Here is a 22,188-nt window from a genome sequence, read left to right as displayed (position 1 = left end):
GGGACACTGTGTCCTGGTGTCGGTCTCTTTAAAGTCCGGGCTGCGTTCACTGGGTGAACCTCTGAGCAATGTTTCCACCTGCTAAAAATACAACCCTCAGCAGCGGCGTCCTCCTGCCACGCGGGTCCTCCCCTCAGACTGGAGTCCCTGCTGCAGGACTCAGACGTGAACTCTGCTCTGACAGAGAGGACGAGTCCTTCAGAACCAGACATACCTTCAGTCTGAGCGTGCTCAGTTGGACAGACGCCCACAGACCTCAGGTTCTGGTTTTAGACGATTCAAGAGGGACAGGTTTTATTTTTGCACCATGTTGCCCAGCTCTGGATTCTGAAGAGGTCCGGCTCAGATCAGAACCGCTTTAGGTCTTCACTTGATCGCACACTGAACTGGAGGATCTGGCAACCTCCCCGCACCGACGGTCTCTCCAGACCAGAACCTTGGACCGGTTCTTCCACCCTCACCATGTGAACTGGGACTGGAGCTGCTCCTTCCAGACCGTACTCTTACGAACTCTGTGCAGAACCTTCTCCTGAGGACTCAAGTCCTGGTCCTGGTCCATCCATCTGTCTGCTCTTCATTCGGTCCAGACTTTGATCTGGAGGAGGTCTGCAGATAAACTCTAACACCCCAAACCCCTTCTGAGACACCACTGATCTGGTCCCGGGTGAGTCTAGACCCGCGTGGACATGAGAGACCTGCTTTCTGTCCCTGTGAGGCAGCAGAGAGAGCGGATCACCAGCCTCCCTGCTCCTCTCTCCTCCTCCTTCCCCATCACCTCCTTCTCCATCCAGACCTCCAAGAAGTTCCCCTTCTTCCATGTGGTCAAATGCTGCAGGTAGGCTTCAGGGTCAGAGTCCCAGACCTGGTTTCAGACCTGGTTTTAGACAGACGGGTACAGTCCTGAACCGTTTTGTCCTGTGATCACTGATTGACTCTCTGTGTCTCCAGGTACGAGGCCGAGAACGCCTTCTTCTCCAGCCTGAAGCTGACCGACTTCAACATCATCGACACGCTGGGAGTGGGAGGCTTCGGCCGCGTGGAGCTGGTACGACCTCAGATTATTCTGACCTCAGATTATTCTGACCTTAATCTGACCAATTAGGATGAAACCAACCTCTCCATGTTCAAACATAGAGCGAGACGTTTCTTCACACCTTTAGGTTTTTAACTCAGAGTCTGAGACCAGCTGGACCACCTCTCAGATCCTACTGGGTCAGATCAAAGAGGTCTACAGATGGTCTCAGTCTCCTCTTATAAAACACACCTTAATGTAGTTCAGAAACCTGGTTTAGTCCAGACTGCCCCCCCAGATCTTTGTGTGTGTGTTGACCTGTGTTTCTGCCCGTCTGTGTGTGTGAGTGTGTGTGTGTGTGTGTGTGTGTGTGTGCCCTGAGCTATTTGTAGTAACTTTCCAGTAAAGTGTTAGAGCTGGTAAGTGGAAACCAGTCCTCATGTGATCTAGAGTCTGGACTCTGATGGTCTCTGATGTGGTCCGGCTCCTGCAGAGCGCCCTATGTAATGTTTGGTGTGCGAGCTGTGGCGGTGAACATGAGGCATGAGCTGGAAAAAGCTCAGGGGGCGGGGTTTAGCAGCTGGTGCATTGCAGCCTCTGGTGTCGGGTGTCTCTGCCGCAGGGGGCGGAGCCTGAGGGTACTGCAGGTCAAAGGGGAAGCCCTCTGGAGGGTTTGCCCAAAAACAGGAAGGAATCCCCGCTCAGGGTCTCCCAGCATGCCTCAGGAGATATTTTTAGTGATTGTGTAACTCTGAGGAAAACGCTGACCTTTGACCCCCAGACTGCCGGTCTGACCCTGAACATCACTCTGACTCTGAGACACAGGTTTCGGGTTACACACAACCCCCCCTTCCCCAGGAGGTCTCAGTAAAGGTTCTGCAGAGTCCAGGGTTAGCTTAGCTTAGCATTAGGACTAGAAAGGAGCTGACCTCTCTGGGTTCGTCTCCAGGTGCAGCTGAAGAGCGAGGAGGCCAAAACCTTCGCCATGAAGATCCTGAAGAAACGCCACATCGTCGACACCAGACAGCAGGAACACATCCGCTCCGAGAAACACATCATGACCGAGGCGCACTCTGACTTCATCGTCAGGTCAGTCGTCATCATCATCATCATCATCATCACAGAGAGCGTTCATCTTTAGCACAGAGCAACACAAAAGGAATAAATACCAGTTAAACAAACTGCAGTTCCCTGAGTGGCCACTAGGGTCTGTCTCAAGCAATGAACACGGTGTGTGTGTGTGTGTATGTGTGTGTGTTTAGGTTGTACCGTACCTTTAAGGACAGTAAGTACCTCTACATGCTGATGGAGGCGTGTCTGGGGGGCGAGCTGTGGACCATCCTCAGAGACAGGTACGCTCCCCACTCAGTCCTTTAGCACGCATGGCATCATGGGACACGAGAGGGTTGACCTTTGACCTTTGGCTGTTCTGAACTGTTTCAGAGGTTCTTTCGAAGATGCGACCACCAGGTTTTACACGGCCTGCGTGGTCGAGGCCTTCGCCTACCTGCACGCCAAAGGCATCATTTACAGAGACCTGAAACCTGAAAACCTCATCCTGGACAGCCGTGGATACGCCAAGCTGGTGAGAACAGAACATCTACTGTGAAGCTCTGCTAAAGTTAGCATGCTATGCTATTCGATGTCGAGCTGGACTTCACGTGGTCCAGGACCAGTGGTTAACACTCAGACCCCTCTGTCTCCTACAGGTGGACTTTGGTTTTGCGAAGAAGATCGGCGTCTGTAAAAAGACGTGGACGTTCTGCGGCACGCCAGAGTACGTGGCACCAGAGATCATCCTCAACAAGGGCCACGACGTCTCCGCAGACTACTGGTCTCTGGGGATCCTGATGTACGAGCTGCTCACGGGCAGGTGAGGACTCAAACCGCAGACCGAAGGTCTCTCCTGGGTTCAGGATCTCAGAGTCTTTGTGTCTCCAGCCCTCCATTTTCAGGTCCCGATCCCATGAAGACCTACAACGTGATCCTGAGAGGCATCGACATGATCGAGTTCCCCAAGAAGATCACCAAGAACGCTGCCAACCTCATAAAGAAGCTCTGCAGGTAGGGGGCGCTGTGTTCCTGACCTGATCAGATCCACCAATGAACCGTGATCTAACCCTGGTCTTCACTGTTTGTGTCAACAGAGACAATCCGTCAGAGAGACTTGGGAACCTGAAGAACGGAGTCAAAGACATCCAGAAACACAAGTGAGTGACACCAGAGCATGCTGGCTCCTGATTGGTTGTTTCAGGCAGAGCAGTGCTCACCTGAGCCTCAGGTGTGATAGAAACTAAAACTGGTCTCTCTCCGTTCAGGTGGTTTGAAGGTTTTAACTGGGAGGGTCTGAGGAAAGGGACTCTGACTCCACCCATCACGCCTGACGTGAGTCACAGTTTCTCAGACATGTGGGCGGGGAAACGCTGTGGTCATGTGATCACGATGATGAGGGTGTGACTCTGTCTCCTCTATCCAGGTTTCTTCTCCAACCGACACCGGGAACTTCGACAGCTTCCCTGAAGACACCGACGAGCCGCCACCAGACGACACCTCTGGGTGGGACTACGACTTTTAACCCAGCTGGCGTTAAACCTTGAGTGTTACGCCCCCTTGTGTTCAGAGCGGGAGATGAGCTGACGAAGATGCTCAGAGAGTAGAGACTGAGAGTTTACCTGTGGTTCTCCTGAGCACGGTGCATGATGTGGGAATCAAACCTGCGACGCTCTGTGGCAGACTTTACAGCAGGAAGTGGACTGAGAAGAACCGGAGACCTGAGGTAGATCAGCCTGATCCCGTCTGTTCTGGGACTAGATAAGTCCAGAGACAAAGTGGTTCTGAGAAAGTCTTCAGACCACTTAAAGGTCTTAGAAATATCAGAAAGAAGGATGATAGTCAGTCCCAAAGGGTACGAGCGTTGTCCTGACCCCCCAAAGACCGTCCTAGATAACCTGAACTGTTGGGTTTCTCCACCCCTCAGTGGTCTAACACTGATCCGTATCGCTGCAGCTCCAGAGAGGATTTGGAAACAGCAGTAAAAACCTGATGCTCTAATCCATCAGCAGATCTGTAGACCCAGGAGGGACCGGGACTACCCCCTGGTCCAGAGAGCCTGAAGATTTTCAAGTTTCCAGATGCTGAAAAAGGGCTGTCAGTGGTCCCTGAAAAACCTTGGACTCTGTCACCACCCTGCTCTCCAGCAGCCAATCAGAGGCCTCTTTTTCTGTGAAGTGTCCTTTGTCACTGTTTGATCCTTGACCTTTGACCCTCAGAGGAAACGAGACGGTTTCTGTCCCTCTGGTGTTATCAGCGAGCCTTCCTGACCCGTGGACCCGGGTTTGGCTCTTCAGGCGGAGCTGGAGGCTGAATCTGGTCCGAGTAGCAAACTGGGAAAGTTCACTTTGGACTGACGCCGCGATGCCTTCACTCCTCTCCACCATCCACGGAGCGCTGGACAGAAAGGTTCAGTTTGTAGCAGCTGTTCCTCCAACGTTTGGACTCTGAAACTTTCCTTTCTCTCCTTCCTTTGGTTGTGAATTTCTGGATCAAAGCATGAGAAAAACTGTTTTGTACATATTTTCAAGACTTCCCACTCGCTAGCACACACCCACCGACAAACCGTTTTCAGACACATGCATGGCATCCTGACATTTCTTTACACCTTTTTTTTCTGTTTCTGAAACTGTTTCACTTCTATCTGAGGCCAAAAATCGCTTTTGTTCCAAACATCTTAACACCTCTGAGCGTGTTCCTGTTCGGAGTTTATCTCCTCTTCAGCTGTTTACACCCAGACAACACTGACTCTTAATGAAGCTCACTGTGCCGTTAGACTCACAAAGCGTTTACAGAGAATTAATTTGCCTTTTAAATCTGACTAAACAGAAAAACCTTCAGTTGTGTGTCCTTAACACTCAGAAACACAGATCAGAAACAAGCTCTCCAGATAAAACAGATCGAAGGGGAGAAAAGTGCTAAATGTCTGTTGTGTATTTCTATTTGTGGCCTTTGGTAAACGGCAGCTGATGGTCGTGGTTTGGTACAAAAGACTTTGTGATCGTGCTCTGAAGATGTTGTGATAGTTTTGTGAACTGATCAGCGATGTGACCTCAGTGAGCTCTGCATGAAAATACAGAAGCACGTGTCAGTTTTCAACTCCAGCGACGTTAAAATCCCAACCAGGGCCAGAGATGGGTCACCATGTTAGCATCACCATGTTAGCATCACCATGTTAGCATCACTATGTTAGCATCACTATGTTAGCATCACAAAGTTTGAATCATGACACTAGCCTCAGGGTGTTAACATCAGGGTGCTAGCGTCATAGTGTTAGCCTCACTGTCTGGCTCTGATTAACGCCTGGTTGATTTCGTGTTCATGTGTAGGTGTAAAAGTTAAAGGAACAGTTTGTGATTTTGAAAATGTGTTTGGACCAGAAGGAGATGTGTTTATGTTCATATCGGTAATATTTTGTGGTAATGGGTTTCTGTGATGAATGTAACTGATTTATTTGTATATACTGGTAATATAATGACGTTTCTGCTGTTTGTGTATTATTATTATTGTTATTATTGTTATTATTATAATTTCCAATTTAAATATGATCTTAGTGGTTTTTATGGTAGCTAATGAATCAATCTGATTTTCTTGCTCGAGTTCTAAAAGCTTTATGGAATGACTGTTACAGACTAAACAAAAAATCAATCTGCCAAAGCTGGTCGGCCTGTTTCAAAATAAAAGCTGTTTGGAAACTGAGCTTGTTCCTTCCTCTTATAATTTACGGGATTAAGGTAACTGGTGCTTTTTGAAATGTAAAAAAAAAACACAATGTCACACCATCATGAGAGCTTTATGATTCACCATTTTCAATAGATCTGCTTCTCTTTATCCAGTTTTGGTTTTTGTTTTCACTCTTTTTTGAATAACATTTTACATCTTTCAGACTGTTTTTCTTAAATCCTAGGCTGCAGTACCACTCTTTACCTGAACCATCTACTGCTGTAGTAGGGGCGCTGTTTTGCCAGAACACAGGTATGTCAGAACTGTAACTCATTATTTAAGACCACTGACTCTTTCAAAAGTGCTAATCTTCTCTAAACTATTTCCACATTTATTACGCGTAATACAGTTTGTTATTCAGTCAACTTGTGAGGAAACACTTTTTTTTTAGACCAAAATAGTCAATAACCAGTCTCCATCATGGTTTAGTTTTCAGAAAATTGAACAGAGGAGCAGAGTATGGTTAAACTTTATGGTGCATTAACTCTAATTCATAACACTGGCCTGGTTACAGATCTTAGACCCATCTAGCAGGGTCCAAACTGAAAAGGATTGTGGGTTTATTATGCAAATTATCATTTTGCACATATATCAAAATGCAAGTATTTACTTTATTCTTCTGTTAAAATTTACTGCAGTGTACCACTGATATAGATTTGTCATTATTCTATAAAGAAAACGCAGATTAAAAAATCTTCATAAAAGCAATTTGTTTAAAAGTAATGAAAATTTGAAAGAGATTAAATTCTCCTAGATTTGCTTTTTTGCAATTTTTTTCTCAATTTTTGTTTGTTTAATGTAAATTCATTTTTCTTTTTTTTCTTTTTTCTTTTCTTTTCTTTAATTTTTTTTTCAGTTCTGAACGTCAATCTTACGTTTTCTTTCCCGCTTCCTGGTTCGTCGTTCTGGAACCTCGTGTAGTTCTATAGACTGACCACCAGGTGTCAGCATGTGACGGCTTTGTAGAGGTGAGTGCAGCCAGGATGTCTGTTCATTTTACCCTAAAACTAAAAACTCTAAACAAAGCTCATTTATGTCAGTTTGTCACTGAGATGAGTTTAAAACGGAACAAGTTACATTTATTTATGTTGAATTATGCGGCACGTACTCTGCTGAATTTTCCCGCTTAAGAGAAACAGGCTCGGTTTGGCTGGACTATCGAGCACCGACCTGGACTGATCATTTTTGTGGTTTTAAAGATTTCTTGGAGAATTTTATGGAAGCCGAATTAATTTATAGACTAAAATAAGCTTAAAACACGTAAAAGTCGAATGAAAAGACAAACTCTGACTGTGTGAGAACAAGATTTAAGAGAATCACTCGTTTTCTAAAAGACGTCTGGTCAGAGATTCTCAAAAAGCACATCCCCAGGCCTTCACAGGGAAATAAAGGTGATATATTTACCAAGAAAGGAACAAATGAACATGAATACTAGCGATTTCGTTTATTTCTGAATAGTAGGTGGAGGAAACCTGTTTTTCCAAAATTTGATGTTTGATTTATATTTATTTATTCTGTCTCCAAGTTTTTAAATTCTGCTTTTTACTTCAGACTCTACAGGAGAGGTTTATGACCTGTGTTGCAGGCAGCCAGCAGGGGGAGCTCTGGATTTTTTAACTTCACAGTCAGTGGTTAGCACAGTTAGCTGCTCTGTTAGCACAGTTAGCAGCTCTGTTAGCCTGCTTTGTGTATGATCTGTAGGGGATGAGGGTTTTGTAGACCAGCAGGATCTTCAGAGGGAAGTGTTGACCATATTTGGCTTCATGGGGGCGGGGTTGTATGTAAATGAGATGTGAGAACATGAGTGTAAGGGAACATTATAGATTCACTCACTCACTCAGACTGTTCACTCACAGATAACCTGCAGACTCCAGTGAAGACATGAAGCCTCCAGCAGTCCAGCACGGCGCCGCACAGGACGCCACGAGGAGGACAAACAGCTGTTTAAAGGGTCAACAAGGCTCCTCCTGCTGCTGCTCCTGATTTTTTATGAATGAGAACTACACACACACTCACACACACTCACACACACACAGAGTGATGTCAGCGACACACCCATCCCCCACTGATGCGGGAAAAACCTCACAATGAAAGAAAGAGAGAGAGAGAGACATCCTCATGTTTCCCATCAGCCCCCCCTTCACCACCCCCCTTCACGAGCCTCAGGATGAGTAATCCAAGGAGAGAGAGAGAGCGACCGAGGTAGAGGGAGAATGGCAGGGGGTGTGGGAGAGGGAGGATACCGACGCAGCATCAGCATCATCATCAGCATCATCATCGTCAGTGAACGTGCAGAGTGAGAGGATGAAAATTCAAAACCCTGCAGCTCCTCTCTCAGCGCTGAGCTCAGCCTCACCGGGGCTGGCTAATTCCTGGACCTGATGGACCAGACGAAGAGGATTACATCGCTGTGAGCATCTCTGGATTATATTTCTGTAGTATCTGGACCAGGCTAATCTCTGGATAAAGAGGGAAGGGTTTGATCCAGCGGAGGCAGGAGGAGCTTTTCTCTTCCTGTGGTCTTCACCTGCATGTGCTGCGTGACTGACTAATCTCTGGGAGAGCCGGACAGAGGGCAGCGTAGACACTGGACTTATTCATGGTGAGGAGGTGAAGTGACTCATCTCAGGACTTGTTGGCTCTGATTTCTTCCTGCACAGAAACCATCGCTCAGGATCCAACCAGGATACTGGAAAACCTGCACCACTCTGCCACATGTGGTGCTTCAGAGCTTTAGATCCGTCTAATAACTGGACCACTGATCCAGCCCAGTAACCGGACTGTCTCCTTACAGCAAGTCTACGTTCAGCCTTCTCCTGGGACCAGGTTAATCTCTGGATCAGCCGGTCTGGCATGTTCTGCTTCTGCCTGCAGAGTTCCCTGTTGAAGCTCCAGGCGCTGGAGGTGGAAGGGGGTCCCTCTCTGGGTCCCTCCCCAGAGGACAGCCCCCCTGCCCTGGGCAGCAAGGAGCAGAAGAGTCCCTGTGGGCCGGTGGAGCTCGGAGGGAAGACGCTGGCCTTGTGCCACGGCGTACCTGCTGACGAGAACAGCCCGCCAGGTAGACGCCGCGCTCACCTGTTCATCTGTCTGCCTGTCTGTCTGCCTACCTGTCTGCCTGTGTACCTGTCTCTCTATCTGTCTACCTGTCTCTAGGTCTGCCTGTCTCTATATCTTCCTGTCTGTCTACCTGTCTCTATGTCTTCCTGTCTGTCTGCCTGTCTCTGTCTACCTGTCTATCTGCCTGTCTCTATGTCTTCCTGTCTATCTGCCTGTCTCTATGTCTACCTGTCTGTCTGTCTGTTGGTTCTTGAGTCCGTTCTGCAGCTGACTGTTGAGCTCTCCTGTCCTCCGTAAACAGAGGTGGGTCTAGACGGGGACCCTTTAGTCCTAGTCCTAGTGTTAGTTGCACACAGGACACCAGAAACCCTGACGAACCCTGAACCCTTTGAGGATCCCCTCCAGAATCCAGGACTCAGATCCAGGATCAGCAGAAAAACTTCTCTACCCTCAGCAGGAACCACAAACTGAACAAACCTCTACATGGACTCAGAGTCGCCCCCGGTTGGTCTCAGAAGAGGACATAGTTCAGCCACCTGGCTAACAGCCTCACCTGTAGGTCAAAGAAGCCCCGCCCCTTTCTGTTAGTGACCCTTCTTTGAGTTAAAGACCTCAGGTGTGAAACCTGAAGGGGTTAGGTGGTGGATCATGTTGAGACTGGATGTTTGGACCTGTCTCATCAGGTCCAGTCGCCTCCTCTAACCTGGAGCTGGCTCTGAGTCTGGACTCTGATGGTTCTGAGTTTAGAGCTCAGTCTTCCTGTTTGTATGTCGTGGAGATGCTCTGTTTGTGGCGTTCACATGTTCCTCGCTGCTGGTTTTGGTCTTTTAGTGACTCCGTTTGTTTCCTCAGCACGCCACCCGCCACACTCTGACAGTGAGCGGCTATTTTTAGATCAGCCTGCAGGAATAAAACACTGCAGCACGTGAGGCACGCTGACCCACCGCCGCTCCATCCTCTGCTGAGAGATCTGCTGCCACAACATGTCTTCTTCAGGCCTGGACCCAGGATCCTGATTCAGGCCTGGACCCAGGATCCTGATTCAGAACACCAGCCTGTCTGGATGGGATCTTTGGTCTCCTCCTCTGATGTTTCAGCTGTTTCCACGGAGACTCTGAGCACATGGACCCTCACAGAGCTCCTTTAGACCCTGAAGTCTGTCCTTAAAGTGTTGCGTTGTTGTGTGTGTGTGTGTGTGTGTGTGTGTGTGTGTGTGTGTTGTGTGTGTGTGTGTGTGTGTGTGTGTGTGTGTGTGTGTGTGTGTGTGTGTGTGTGTGTGTGTGTGTGTGTGTGTGTCAGCCGTTTCTCTGTCCTGTTGATAAACATCGATCAGCTGATCTGCACTCCCTCTAAACCTCCTCTGTCCCCAGAACTCCTGACCGTCCTCTCCAGACCTCCTCAGTCTCCTCGACACCAGCCGCTGACCGCCATCCACCCCGGCCAGCAGCCCCTCACCCCCGATGGCGCGCTGTCCCCCAGCCCGCACCACTCCCCCTACTCCCCCCAGAGGAGCAGCCCTGGAGGGGAAGGAGGAGGGGGAGGAGGAGTAGGGGAAGGAGGCGGGGCTCTTCTTCAGCTGCTGGCAGGAGGTCCCAGTCCTCTACCGTCCCCCCGCTGCTCCAGCCTCACCCACAGCCTGAGGTTCAACTCAGACCCTGAGGGGGCTCCATCCCCACCCTGCAGCCAGCAGTACATGCTGTGAGTCTCACCTGTCTGTCTGCTCACCTGTCTGTCTCTCTGTGTTTACCTGTCTCTGTGTTTCCCTGTCCAGGTGTCGGGGTCGGGATCGCTCGGAGGCCCCTGAGGACGAGTCCCCTTCCTCAATCCCGTTCCTCAGCCGGCACATCCAGACCCTGAAGAAGAGGGTCCGCAGGTTCGAGGATCAGTTTGAGCAGGAGATGAACTACAAGGTAAATCCGCTCGGCCCCCTACAGGCAGAGCAGGGTCACTGCAGCTGAACTTCAAACTGAGTATTGAAAAAATAAGGATGTGACTCAGTTCAGTTGGTTTAAAAAAAAAAAAACACAGGTTCAGTAAAGGTGAGGAGCTTCAGTTCACCTGTGAGGGGGCGGGGTCAGGCCAGATGATTGACAGCTGATTGTACAAACAGTCTTTGTTTAAATCTGGCTGCTCAAAATCAAACAGTGAGCTGACACCTTCCTCTTCCTCCTGATGATGATGATGTCTGTGTTTCTCAGCCGTCCTACAACGATAAATACTCCAACCCAGAGATGATCCACGTCATGAACGAGCTCGCCAAGGCTCGCAAACAGCTCAAAGGTAAAACTCTGTGATGTAATGATGGAGAACATGATTAAAGGAATATTTCACCCAAAGAATAATATGCCTTCATTTTCTACTCACCCTCAAGCTGAGCAACACTCTGGAGCACTTTTTTGATGTCTCAAATGCAGCCGGAGATCCGGGAGGATTTTCACTGTCAACAAACTTCGATCTAACAGGGGCCGATGGAGCCCGAAAGAAAAAGGTCCATAAAAGTCCAGAAAAACGTGCCTATTTTCCTTCATACTGCTCGTCCGCTGTAATCCAAGTGTCCTAACGTCCATAACGTCCATAAATAATTCGAAACGAGGCCATTTAGCACAGTTTTGGAGCCTAAACAGTGGACACTTGGATTACAGCTGACGAGCAGTATGAAGGAAAATAGGCACGTTTTTCTGGACTTTTATGGACCTTTTTCTTTCGGGCTCCATCAGCCCCAGAGAAAATCCTCCCAGATCTCCGGCTGTGTTTGAGACGTCAAAAAAGTGCTCCAGAGTGTCACTCAGCATGAGGGTGGGTAGAAAATGAAGGCACATCATTATTTGGGTGAACTCTTCCTTTAACGTCTCTGGAGCTAACAGGAAGTGTGTCCGTCTGTGTCCTGCAGAGCTGAGACTGAGACAGTCTGTGTTTGAGTCCAAGGAGCAGGACGGAGCAGGAGGCAGCAGCAGGTAACACACACACACACACACACACACACACACACACACACACACACACACACACACACACACACACACACACACACACAGACGTCACCATCATGGTCAGCCCCTCACTCACTGTGACTGTGTCCTGCAGGTACAGCTGCAGCCAGCAGGGGGCGTCGGAGCACAAACCCACCCTGGAGGAGACGGTGGAGTCTCTGTTCAGACGTCTGAGGGAGAAGAGACAGACTCTGGGTCTGCCCGACAACATGAGGGTTAGTGAGTCCACAACAGACCCTGATCCCCCCTGGTTTACACCAAATCACCTGACGCTGTGTGTGTGTGTGTGTGTGTGTGTGTGTGTGTGTGTGTGTGTGTGTGTGTGTGTGTGTGTGTGTGTGTGTGTGTGTGTGTGTGTGTAGGAGATGACTCAGGCTCAGATGGTGTTGGAGAAGATCACTTTGCAGAAATGTTTGCTCTACTTCGAGAGTCTGCACGGCCGACCGGTGAGTGGAGCGCCCCCTGGTGGTGTGTGTGTGTGTGTGTAATCTGGGTCAGAGTAGACACAATGTAAACAGTGTGATGTCATCAACTGTGTGTGTGTGTGTGTGTGTGTGTGTGTGTGTGTGTTTCAGGGGAACAAACAGGAGAGGAACCTAGTGAAGCCTCTGTACGACAGATATCAGCTGATCAAACGTCTGCTGTGTGCCAGCCCGACCATCACCACCATAGTGAGTCACACACACACACACACACACACTCACACACACACACACACACACACACACACACTCACACACACACACACATTGTCTCTAATGCCTCTGTGATCGCTCCTCCAGGAGGAAGAGGACGGGTCTGATGAAGACTCCACGAGCTCCATCACAGTCCTGGAGCCTCCTGCTCCTCCTCCTCCTCACAGAGCGTGTGCGGCGGCCTTTGAGGAGGAGAGTGACCGGGACAGCGACCCCTTCGTGTCCCCGCTGGTGGAGGTCAAGAGCGTCCATCAGCAGCCGGCTCTGACCATGGCGAACCTGCACGAAGCGTCCCGCTCTCAGCTGCTGGTGTGTCTGCGAGAGACGAGAGCGGAGAAGAAGACGCGGCGGAAAGCTCTGAGAGAGTTCGAGGACGAGTTTTACCGCCAGACTGGAAGGTAAGGGGTTAAAACCGAAGAGGGTCTACACCAGGACCACGGTTTTTGTTAGTGACTCCTCTGAGCTCTCCCTTTCCTTTCTGTCTCTGTCTTCCTGGGGTCTCGTGTTTTCTGACAGAATCTGCCAAAAAGAGGACCGCACCCCGATGAAGGATGAATACCAGGAGTACAAACAGCTAAAAGCTAAGCTCCGCCTCCTGGAGGTCCTCCTCAGCAAACAAGACGTCACAAAAACCAAGTGAGAGGAAACACCAGCTCCTAAAAACTTCTCCACCTCAAACTCTTCATCCTTTCATCCAGGAGCGACCTGAGAGGGCCGCGTGCTCAAACCTTTCAGCCTGAATCTCTTAGGAGCTAAAGCATTAGCATTGACACTGCTACTAAGCTAATTAGCATAGCATAACTACAGCTAACATGCTAATTGAATGTCTAAATGAGAGGTTGATGCTGACTTAACATGCTAACTGTCTGACACTAACATGCTAATGTAATGCAGTGTGGATGCTAACACATTTAGCATGCTAAGGCCGAGCCGCGGGCTGTGGTGAGCAGAAACCTGTAAATACTGCAGCAGAGTGTAACCGTTTGAGCAGATGGTAGACGTCTGTGTGTGCTGTCAGTGGATCTTTGTAAACCAGCATCCAACAGGATCTCCACCTGCATCCAACAGGAGCTCCACCTGCATCCAACAGGAGCTCCACCTGCATCCTCAGAGCTGAAGCATTTAATCCGTCTGGAGGTGGAGAGAGCTCCTCTTCCCTCTGGTTTGATCTGAAGGACCAAAGCATCTTTATATCAGGCTAAATGTGTGTTTGTCAAACTGAAAGCACTTTACTCTGCCCAGCAGGCTGAGAGCAAAGAGAGTTTATTTATGAAGGAACAGGTTTAACGTTCGGGACTCAAAGTTCGCCGATCAGGAGGATCTACGTCAGAGCCGTTTGGGACAAAGTGCAATGAGAGGAGCGGCGCAGAGGATGCTGTTTGGACCTCTTCATGTTCATGGATCCAAAATGTGATCATCATCTTTGTTCCTGTTGTTGTGTTGTTCCTGTTTGCTCCACAGATTTCTACACAGATCACTCCAGAATAAATATTTTTGATACGAACAAAGTTTTCAGGTTTTTATTGAGTCAGAAAAACACAACGGACTAGCCAGGTCACATTACTCAGGCTTTACTTTAACTTCCTTGTTCTGCATCTTTTTATCACTTAAAGAGGTAAACAGATCATTTCTACAGCAGCTTTCTGTGCAATTAAAAAACAGCTTTATATTTCCTCCTGTACAATCTGAGCTCTTTCAGGGTGTCAGACATCAGACGTTGACGTCAGTAGTAGTAAAAACTCTGAGTGACCCTGAAGACGTCAGACGTTCCTTCGTACGGCGTGATGACGGGCCTCAGGCCTTTCATCTGTTTGTAGTGACCGAAGTGTCGGATCCTGTAGGAGCCGCTGGGGGCAGACGGGGGGATGTGCCACTCGACTGTGGAGTTACTCTGACGGTTTGATCCCTTCAGCCAGTGAAATCTGAAACAACACACTTCAGTCACGATCTCGACATGTGAGGGTTAAAATCCTCTCTGCTAAAGGTGATACTTAAGAACATCTCAAACAGGACGTCCCTGTGTTGCCTACCTGGTTTCCCATGATGCATCATTGTAGACCACATCCCAGGAGTTTGTTCTGTTGTCATAAATCTCCACGGTAACAAACGTTTTATCTCTCTGCAAAAAAAAAAAAAAAAAAAAAAACAGATAAAAGGAGAGGGAGAGACGTTCAGAAGAATCAACCAACGAGGACAAACAAGGACAAGGGAGGACAAATAAGAAGGACAAACAAGCTAAATGAGGTCAAACGAGAACAAATGGGGACAAACAAGGATGAACAAGGACAAATAAGGAGGACGACAAGGACAAGGAGAAACGAGGACAATTGAGGACAAACAAGAGACGTACAAGGGACAAACAAGGATAAATGAGGACAAACAAGGAGAAACAAGGACAAATGAGGACAACAAGGATGAATGAGGACGAACAAAACAGAACGGATAAAGAAAAACAAGCACAAACAAAGACAAATGAGGACAAACAGGATCAAATTATTCCAATGATAAACAAGGGTGAATGAGGACAAACGAAGAAAAATGAGGACAAGCAAAGACCAACAATTAGAAATGAGGACAAAAAAGACAAACAAGGAGAAATGAGGACAAACAAGGACAAACAAGGAAAAATGAGGACAAACAGCTTTGAATCTTACGATGTCTCCAGAGTGTCGGGGGTTTCCTGCCACGAATGTGACGGAGACGACGTCTCCCTGAAAGAAAACAAACAGCTTCAGGATGATTCAGAGGACAGCAGCCTCTGACAGAACAGATGAGGACCCGGCCCTGAACCCTGAGGAACACCACAGACAGGCACTGAGGGCAGATGAAGACCTGGGAGGTACTGAGAGTCTGACCTGTCTGTAGACCGGCAGAACCTGCTCCAGGACGTCTCCAAAGCTGCTGTTTTCTGGTTTCCTGTCCACAGGCGCCGCGGCGAGCAGGTTGAAGAGACCTTTCTCAAAGAAAGGAGGCTGAGGGCCGACCGGCAGCTCTGACACTTTGTCCTGAAAACACCAGGACACACAGTCCATGACTGACATTCATCCTGTTCACACAAACCCCCATCGGTCTGTGACACCTGAGCTCTCTCCTGACTCAGACTCACCTGTGCGATGGCTTTGGCCAGACCTCTGTACTTCTGCAGGTACGCACTGAGCGTGTGCGGGCCGAAGATGGTGGAGGCTCCCTCGTATCGCTGCACCTGTAACAGGTAAGATTTGACTATATCAGTTTGACTCCTCCCTTTGATCTGAAAGACTTCACTTCCCATGAGCCTCAGCGTCACTGTACCTGGTACTCTTCAAAGGTGGTGATGTAATGAGTGTAGATGTTGCTCAGACCGGCGATCACCACCTCTACGTCCTGGAACGCCCCCTCTGACTGGAGCTCCTGACACACACACACACACACACACACACACACACACACACACACAAAACACACAATAACACACACTGTGTTTGATGGTGTGTTACAGGTGTGTGTGTGTGCAGCTGTTGATGGTTTAGTCTCACCTGTTTGACGGCTTCTCTCATCCTCCGTCCTGACATGGTGCTGTTGGCACAGACGTGAGTGAAGATATATTTCTTTTATATATTTATACATTTATATTTATATATTTATAACAGTTTGAATTATATAAAGTAATATTTGGAGCAGTTTGAGTAAAATGTTGTTACGTCATTTCTCCAGGAATAGCTACGACAGCCACGGAGCCGATGGTGAGGATCTGAACGTCAACGATCTGAGGATGCCACGGTAAAGGCCAGTTCATCTACACACACACACACACAGACACACACACACATTAGCGTGCAGGTATGTTTCTGGAGTCTCTGTAACCCCTCAAAACCACTTCATGACGGCTCACCTCCCCGGTGCTGAACAGGATCGGTTTGGGTTGATGACACTCCTGCGTCTCATTGGACGGCTCGCCAACCAGAGCGTCTCTGATCCCGTCCCAGAACGGGTCACCTTCCACAGCGCCTTCAGAGAAAGAGAAAGACCCAGGTTTAGAGTCAGACCTGAACCAGCTCAGGGAGAGTCTGGGGCTGAGAGTCACCCTGAGTGAAGTTCAGGTCTCCTCCTCCGTCTGTGGTTCCTGCAGCGAAGCTGTGACCTAGAGCCGGTTTACAGGTCCTGACCTGGGACACAAACACACCCACTGGTTAAAACCCCTCCACCAGTTCATGACATCACCCGCTGTCTGGGTCAGAAGTGATGAAGCCATGTGTGTGTGTGTGTTTCTGGTGCTGACCGTGTGTGTGTCGTTGATCTGAACAGTGACGTCTGTCATGTTGACCCACTGATGAGCCGAGTGAAGGAAACCTGTCACCTCCTGGGTTGCTTTAGCGTACAGATCCTGCAGAGAGCAGCACACACACACACACACACACACACACACACACACACACACACACACACACACACACACACACACAAAAAAAAAAAACTCAACGTGAAAAAATCTGGACTGTATTGAACTTGGTCTGCGTCTTCTTCAGGTACCTTGGCCTTCTTGTAGATGTTTTCTCCGATGATCCTTGTGCTCTCAAACATGTCCTCCCCAGGTCCAAAAGCCTTACACATCTTAGTCTGTTACACACACACACACACACACACACACGTATATACATAAATATAAACCTGTTTTTTGGAAATGGTGAGGAGCAGGGATCGGAAAAAGCCTAAAGTGTTTCAGGACATGATTTCAAGTGTTTTCAAGAGTTCAAAGGGATGGTTTGTGTGTGTGTATTCATGTGTGTGTGTGTGTGTGTGTGTGTGTGTGTGTGTGTGTGTGTGTGTGTGTGTGTGTGTGTGTTAACTTACTCCCCCTACAGGACAGGAGCTGTTCAGGTAGTCACAGGGCAGTCCGGTGTTCATGCAGTGAGGTCCTTTGATGTTGGGACTGACGTCACCGAGGTTACTGGAGGAGAAACCAGCCACGAATCCTCCCTGACCACACACACACACACACACACACAGTCACACACACATATATTTACATCAGTGTGAACCTCTCAGAGTCTGGATGGAGCTGTGGCTGATGTGTGTACCTGTCCAGGTAGCTCTCCGTGGTTCTTGTCCTGCTCCAGCAGGTAGGAGGCGTAGCCCATGTTGTCACTGCTCACCATCAGGTTAGTGTAGTTCATGCTGACGGCGTGGACCGCGAACCAGCTGGGGAAGGGGCGGAGTCAGAGTGACACTCAGTTAGTCATTTTAACCTCCAGGGTCAGGTTCAGGTTTTTAAACTCAGTCTGAATCATAGACTGTAAAAAAAATGGACGTCTGCTTGCTCGGCTGGAAGTGAGGTCTCTACAAAAACTGCTCCCCTTGGTGGCTGGCTGCAGTATAGGTCAAAAAATCCATCTCCCCAGTCATTCCAGATGGGCTGTGGTCAAACTTTAAAAAATTAATACACCTGGTAGAAATGATTCTCACGTCTGATTGTTGTGGTGATTTGAAGATATCATTTGGCTGTCTTGTATTCAAGTCCTCTTTTTTCTGAAAAGTTTTGTTTTCATTAGTTATACGAGGTTAAAAACAAGGTTTTATGTCACGTTTAACGATGAGTGACAGCTGACGCTCTCGTGTATTTTTTTCAGGGATTGTAAAATATGTCAGGAGGTAGAGTCAGGAAGTGATTAGACTCTCGAAAGGAAAAAAATTATTATTATTTTTGTCACCCAGCTCCACTCAGATTCTCCCAGAATCCCTCACAGTCTCTACTGCACAGACTCAGACAGAATTATAAATAACAGAGCCACGTTGTCCACTCTATGTACAGTCTATGGTCTGACCCAGGAGCTCACCTGAGCATGCCGATCCCATCCCCGTCCAGATCTGTGAACTTCAGAACCACCACCTGTTTATCAGTGTTGGTCTTGTACCTGAGGAGACCAGCGACATCAAAGATCAACCATCTCTGACACACCTCTGCTGAGTGAATCACCCTCCTGGACCCTCTCTGTACCTGTGCCTCTCTTCCTCGGGGTTGTTCATGTAGGAGTGAGGGCTCCTGTTCATGCTGCTGTCGCCCAGTTCTCCTCTGCTCCTGTAAATCCTGCCCGGCCTCATGTAACTGTGGGCTATGTCTATGCTCTGAAACAAAAGGAATCATCTAGTTATGAACAGCCTGTTGGGTCCTGTCTAAGTCCTGGACAGAGGAAGTGTGTGACTGAATCACCTTGACGATGCCGTTGACGAGCGGCTCGACGGACGTCTTGATGTAACCTTTGCTGCTGAGCATGAACAGAGTGTACTGGAAGTATCCGCCCAGCCCACAGTGAGTGTGTGTCCCACTCAGCACCACGTTATCCCGACCGTACAGATCCCCATACTTCACCTGCAGGGCCTGCAACACCTGCACACACACACACACACACACACAGGTAACATCAATCGTAGTAAAAGTTGTTCAGTCACCATCTGGCAGCCATCTTTCGGGCTCCAGACGCTTTAACAAACACTCGTGTACTGAGTGGAGACAGAGCAGACACACAGGATGGAGCTAAATTTAAGCCTAGCTTACTTTTTAACAATTCCTGAGGTCCCCCTTGTGACCTGTGGCTAAGTCCCGCCCTCAAACGCAAAGAGCCAATCACAGGGCGTATATCCATTACCATTCCCCGTCCATTGAAACGCAGTTAGTCATTTTTTGATCAGTTTTATGAGTTTTTTTCTGACATTTTCAGTTTAAAATGGTCAAACTGTGTTCATGAGGAACATGTAACTCTGACACAAGATATCCTGAGAGTCTGGGTGACAGGGTTTTTGACCCTTTCCCAAGAAACATCAAGACCAGGAAAAGTGTCTGAAGAAGGATGTCTCCGTCTGCTTTAAAGTGATACTATCACAGTCCTATCACAAGGTTTAGGGCAGAAATTACCCCTACAGCAGTGTTTTTGTGCAGCAGAAGCCCAGAGCGCTCACACCAAACACCCCCTCCCTGCTCCTCTGCAGGTTTCCTCTGCACTCAGACGGGGACATATTTTACTTGACCAAAAACACAAATAAACAGACTCCCACTGAAAAAATCTGATATGAGTCTGCATTCACGCTTTATTTAGAGAATTTTCAGCGTGTTACTTTCACACAAAAACACCGCTAAATAAGGCTCTGGTTCTCATCGTGTCGTAAAACGGCGCTACCTCCGCTGCAGAGCCACAGCTGGCTACGAGGCGCTCGCTGCTTAGTGTATCAGTCCGTGTGCGCAGCGTGCCAGATATAAACAAACGCAGGTAGTCTGCCAGGACGAAGAGACACGATGAGAACTAGAGCCTTATTTAGCGGTGTTTTTGTGTTGTTCCATCCCGGAGTATCACTTTAAGGTCAGCTGACATCGTAAAGAAATATAAAGTTATCTTTAACCCTAGAACCACCACTGCAGTCTGACAGACTCTTTGGGATTTGCTCTAACGTTAGCTAAAGTTAGCCTAGCGTTAGCTCCTAGCTGAGTTGTTCATCATGTCTCTTTGTTTGTTGGGAGTTCATCATTGTTAGCTGTTGTCCAAAGGGCTCTAGTTAAGCTAACGTTAGCTTCTGGAGCTGTCTTGTTGTCTGGGATGCTGATGCTAACCAGATGCTGATGCTAACCAGATGATGTTTATCAGGTTTGCTCTGGGACTTAATGGGTCTATACTTGTTTATGTTTCTGGGAAGTGTCTTGAGATAACATTTGTTATGATTTGGCAATATATAGATAAAGACTGATTGATTGATTGATTGATTGATTGATTGATTGATTGATTGATTGATTGATTGATTGATTGATTGATTGAGCTGTAAATTTAGTCTGTAACTGAAGCTTTTTTATCAACCTTCAACAATCAAATGATTAATATCTCCCTCCAACTTGGACTTTAGAGACTTTTGGGGACTGAAAGAGGATCTGTGATCTTTCTGTCTCCAGTGGAGGGGGCGGGGCTTAGCCAGAGGTTGGCGGACACTTAAGTTATTTCTCTCCTCCAGTGACAGAAACACCTTCCTCTGAAAAACTTCACGAGTGTTCCCTTTATCATCCTCACTGACTTAACTTTTGGTAAAGTGTTATCTTTATTTCCAGCAGGTGTTATCTCCTGTTGAGCGGTGGAGTGTACTAAAGGGAAAGGCACTATGAACCTAGAGTTATAAATCTGTTGATAATGAGATGAAACACTCCCCCTGTGTGTGTGTGTGTGTGTGTGTGTGTGTGTGTGTGTGTGTGTGTGTGTGTGTGTGTGTGTGTGTGTGTGTGTGTGTGTGAGTGTGTGTGTGTGTGAGTGTGTGTGCGCCCTCACCTCCAGTCTCACTCTCTGTGAAATCATCCCGACGTCAGCGGTGACGAAGACGACTCTCTTCTTCCCGTCATCGATGATGAAGGCTCGGCTGAAGAGGCGAGTGTGTATGCCTGCAGCGTTCTGCTGAGAGTTTGCATAGCCCATCTACACACACACACACACACACACACACACACACACACACACACACACAGATCCAAACAGTGTTATCATCTCAGAAGTGCAAAGTGTTTTCTGGGTTCATCACAGGCTAGACCCAAACCTGGACCCCCTCAGGCTGCCCCTGTGGGTGGTTTCTGCTCCCCAGGTAAAGGTGTTTCTACATCCTGTGTGTGTACTCTGGAGGACCGGGATGATCCCATGTGGTCTGGCAGTTTCATATCTGAGATCTGAGCAGATAACAGACTAAAAGTACAAACACGCCCGTCTCCCTGAGCCTGTCCGCCTCACGCTGCAGACTTTGGAGTCAGACTCTCAGTCCTCTGCTCAAACCCTGTGTGATGATGATGATGATGATGATGATGATGATGAAGGTGTGAACCTAACAGGTCTGTGTGAACCTGGCCTGAGTCCAGGAACGTGCCCAGGCCCGTGATCCTGACTTTATGGAGCCTGATACAGTCTCTTATCTGTGTGTGTTGGTGTGTTTTGGTTTCTGACTGACCAGAGGGACTTCAGCTGGTGGTCCGGTGCAGTCGGCCCGGCCCACTCCGATCAGGTACGGTTTGTGCTGAGGCCCCGAGGTGGGGTGAGGAGTCGGATCAGGAGTCGGATCAGGAGTCAGATCAGGAGACGGATGAGGAGTCGGATGAGAAGTTGGATCAGGATCTGAGGGTCAGACCGAGGAGTGAAACTTTTATTTATAGATGAGTTAAAGTTTTAAAGACAGAGACGCTGCTGAAACTGAAACATGTTTGTCTAACGTGTGTGTGTGTGTGAGTGTGTGTGTTCTCACCTGTCTGCGTGTGTGTAGCCATCAGTGTAATCAGAGTCACACTCACAGCCGTCATGAGGATGAACAGGAGGGAGAGGATCACCTCCCGGGTGGACAGACCGCAGCACACGGACTTCTTGCTGCCCATGATGAGCTCCTGTGGAGACAGGAGGAGGTCAGATCAGCTGATCTCTGAGCCAGGACTGGAGCCCTGCGGTCCGCTAACCTCAGAGCCTTTTTACAGAGTCCAGATCCAGAAACTCTGGTCTGTGTGTGGTTAAAAGAACGGGAGTCACAGGGTGAGACTGGACCCAGACGTGAGGTCTGACTCTGAAGGATCCTGGTTCACACACAGACCTGTTCACAGAGCACTATGAACCAGCTGTAGTCCCATTAGATCTGGATTTAAAGATGATTTATTGATTTAAAATTAAACAAGTTTAATTGA

At 48.3% G+C, this 22,188-nt stretch overlaps 3 protein-coding genes across 4 annotated transcripts in view; 2 read left to right on the top strand and 1 right to left on the bottom strand.

Annotated features, from left to right (window-relative positions):
• LOC141784931 (cGMP-dependent protein kinase 1-like) overlaps nucleotides 1–5,709 on the top strand; it is a 28,547-nt gene extending 22,838 nt beyond the window's left edge. Inside the window, exons 1-10 of one of the 2 annotated variants that reach the window (XM_074662906.1) lie at nucleotides 1–835; nucleotides 949–1,045; nucleotides 1,962–2,101; nucleotides 2,275–2,364; nucleotides 2,456–2,597; nucleotides 2,722–2,885; nucleotides 2,954–3,076; nucleotides 3,160–3,222; nucleotides 3,331–3,397; nucleotides 3,489–5,709. The exon at nucleotides 1–835 is cut by the window's left edge and continues 664 nt beyond it. In XM_074662906.1, the coding sequence (XP_074519007.1) occupies nucleotides 687–835; nucleotides 949–1,045; nucleotides 1,962–2,101; nucleotides 2,275–2,364; nucleotides 2,456–2,597; nucleotides 2,722–2,885; nucleotides 2,954–3,076; nucleotides 3,160–3,222; nucleotides 3,331–3,397; nucleotides 3,489–3,587 (1,134 nt within the window). In that variant the 5' untranslated portion in view covers nucleotides 1–686 and the 3' untranslated portion in view covers nucleotides 3,588–5,709. The remainder of the gene's footprint in view (nucleotides 836–948; nucleotides 1,046–1,961; nucleotides 2,102–2,274; nucleotides 2,365–2,455; nucleotides 2,598–2,721; nucleotides 2,886–2,953; nucleotides 3,077–3,159; nucleotides 3,223–3,330; nucleotides 3,398–3,488) is intronic. The other variant, XM_074662905.1, reaches the window with a different exon arrangement.
• A 1,936-nt stretch (nucleotides 5,710–7,645) lies between these two features.
• Nucleotides 7,646–14,020, top strand: LOC141784741 (protein FAM13C-like). Its single transcript, XM_074662587.1, has 10 exons — nucleotides 7,646–8,843; nucleotides 10,213–10,540; nucleotides 10,614–10,752; nucleotides 11,041–11,122; nucleotides 11,733–11,796; nucleotides 11,927–12,047; nucleotides 12,195–12,278; nucleotides 12,408–12,503; nucleotides 12,615–12,925; nucleotides 13,044–14,020. Exons 1-10 carry the CDS (start codon nucleotides 8,639–8,641, stop codon nucleotides 13,165–13,167), a joined length of 1,554 nt encoding a protein of 517 aa, XP_074518688.1. The 5' UTR covers nucleotides 7,646–8,638; the 3' UTR covers nucleotides 13,168–14,020.
• A 230-nt stretch (nucleotides 14,021–14,250) lies between these two features.
• asah2 (N-acylsphingosine amidohydrolase 2) lies at nucleotides 14,251–21,888 on the bottom strand. The gene is made up of 20 exons (XM_074663830.1): nucleotides 21,776–21,888; nucleotides 21,471–21,579; nucleotides 20,807–20,950; nucleotides 18,715–18,891; nucleotides 18,502–18,629; nucleotides 18,341–18,418; nucleotides 17,585–17,705; nucleotides 17,358–17,483; nucleotides 17,037–17,123; nucleotides 16,786–16,890; nucleotides 16,591–16,672; nucleotides 16,399–16,514; nucleotides 16,208–16,302; nucleotides 16,043–16,082; nucleotides 15,819–15,917; nucleotides 15,634–15,729; nucleotides 15,383–15,532; nucleotides 15,182–15,238; nucleotides 14,558–14,646; nucleotides 14,251–14,449 (listed from the first exon to the last, which is right to left on the bottom strand). The coding sequence occupies exons 1-20, from the start codon at nucleotides 21,886–21,888 to the stop codon at nucleotides 14,251–14,253; spliced, it is 2,211 nt and encodes a 736-aa protein (XP_074519931.1).
• Between the last annotated feature and the right edge of the window lie 300 nt (nucleotides 21,889–22,188).

Source organism: Halichoeres trimaculatus, unplaced genomic scaffold (genome assembly GCF_033239565.1).
Source record: "Halichoeres trimaculatus isolate MK-OKI-2021-1 unplaced genomic scaffold, fHalTri1.1 fHalTri1_scaffold_23, whole genome shotgun sequence".
Taxonomy (NCBI): domain Eukaryota; kingdom Metazoa; phylum Chordata; class Actinopteri; order Labriformes; family Labridae; genus Halichoeres; species Halichoeres trimaculatus.
This window is presented reverse-complemented; position numbering and strand designations above follow the sequence as displayed.

What these genes read in the sequence shown, in the direction of transcription:
- asah2 (XM_074663830.1), bottom strand. Translation starts at nt 21,888, where the DNA reads ATGGGCAGCAAGAAGTCCGTGTGCTGCGGTCTGTCCACCCGGGAGGTG. An exon ending in CACCAGCTGAAGTCCCTCTG is followed by an intron (nt 20,951 to 21,470) that starts GTCAGTCAGAAA and finishes GTGTGTGTGTAG; the next exon opens with ATGGGCTATGCAAACTCTCA. An exon ending in TGGCCAAAGCCATCGCACAG is followed by an intron (nt 15,533 to 15,633) that starts GTGAGTCTGAGT and finishes TGGTGTTTTCAG; the next exon opens with GACAAAGTGTCAGAGCTGCC.
- LOC141784741 (XM_074662587.1), top strand. Translation starts at nt 8,639, where the DNA reads ATGTTCTGCTTCTGCCTGCAGAGTTCCCTGTTGAAGCTCCAGGCGCTG. An exon ending in TGCAGCCAGCAGTACATGCT is followed by an intron (nt 10,541 to 10,613) that starts GTGAGTCTCACC and finishes TTCCCTGTCCAG; the next exon opens with GTGTCGGGGTCGGGATCGCT. An exon ending in GCCCGACCATCACCACCATA is followed by an intron (nt 12,504 to 12,614) that starts GTGAGTCACACA and finishes TCGCTCCTCCAG; the next exon opens with GAGGAAGAGGACGGGTCTGA.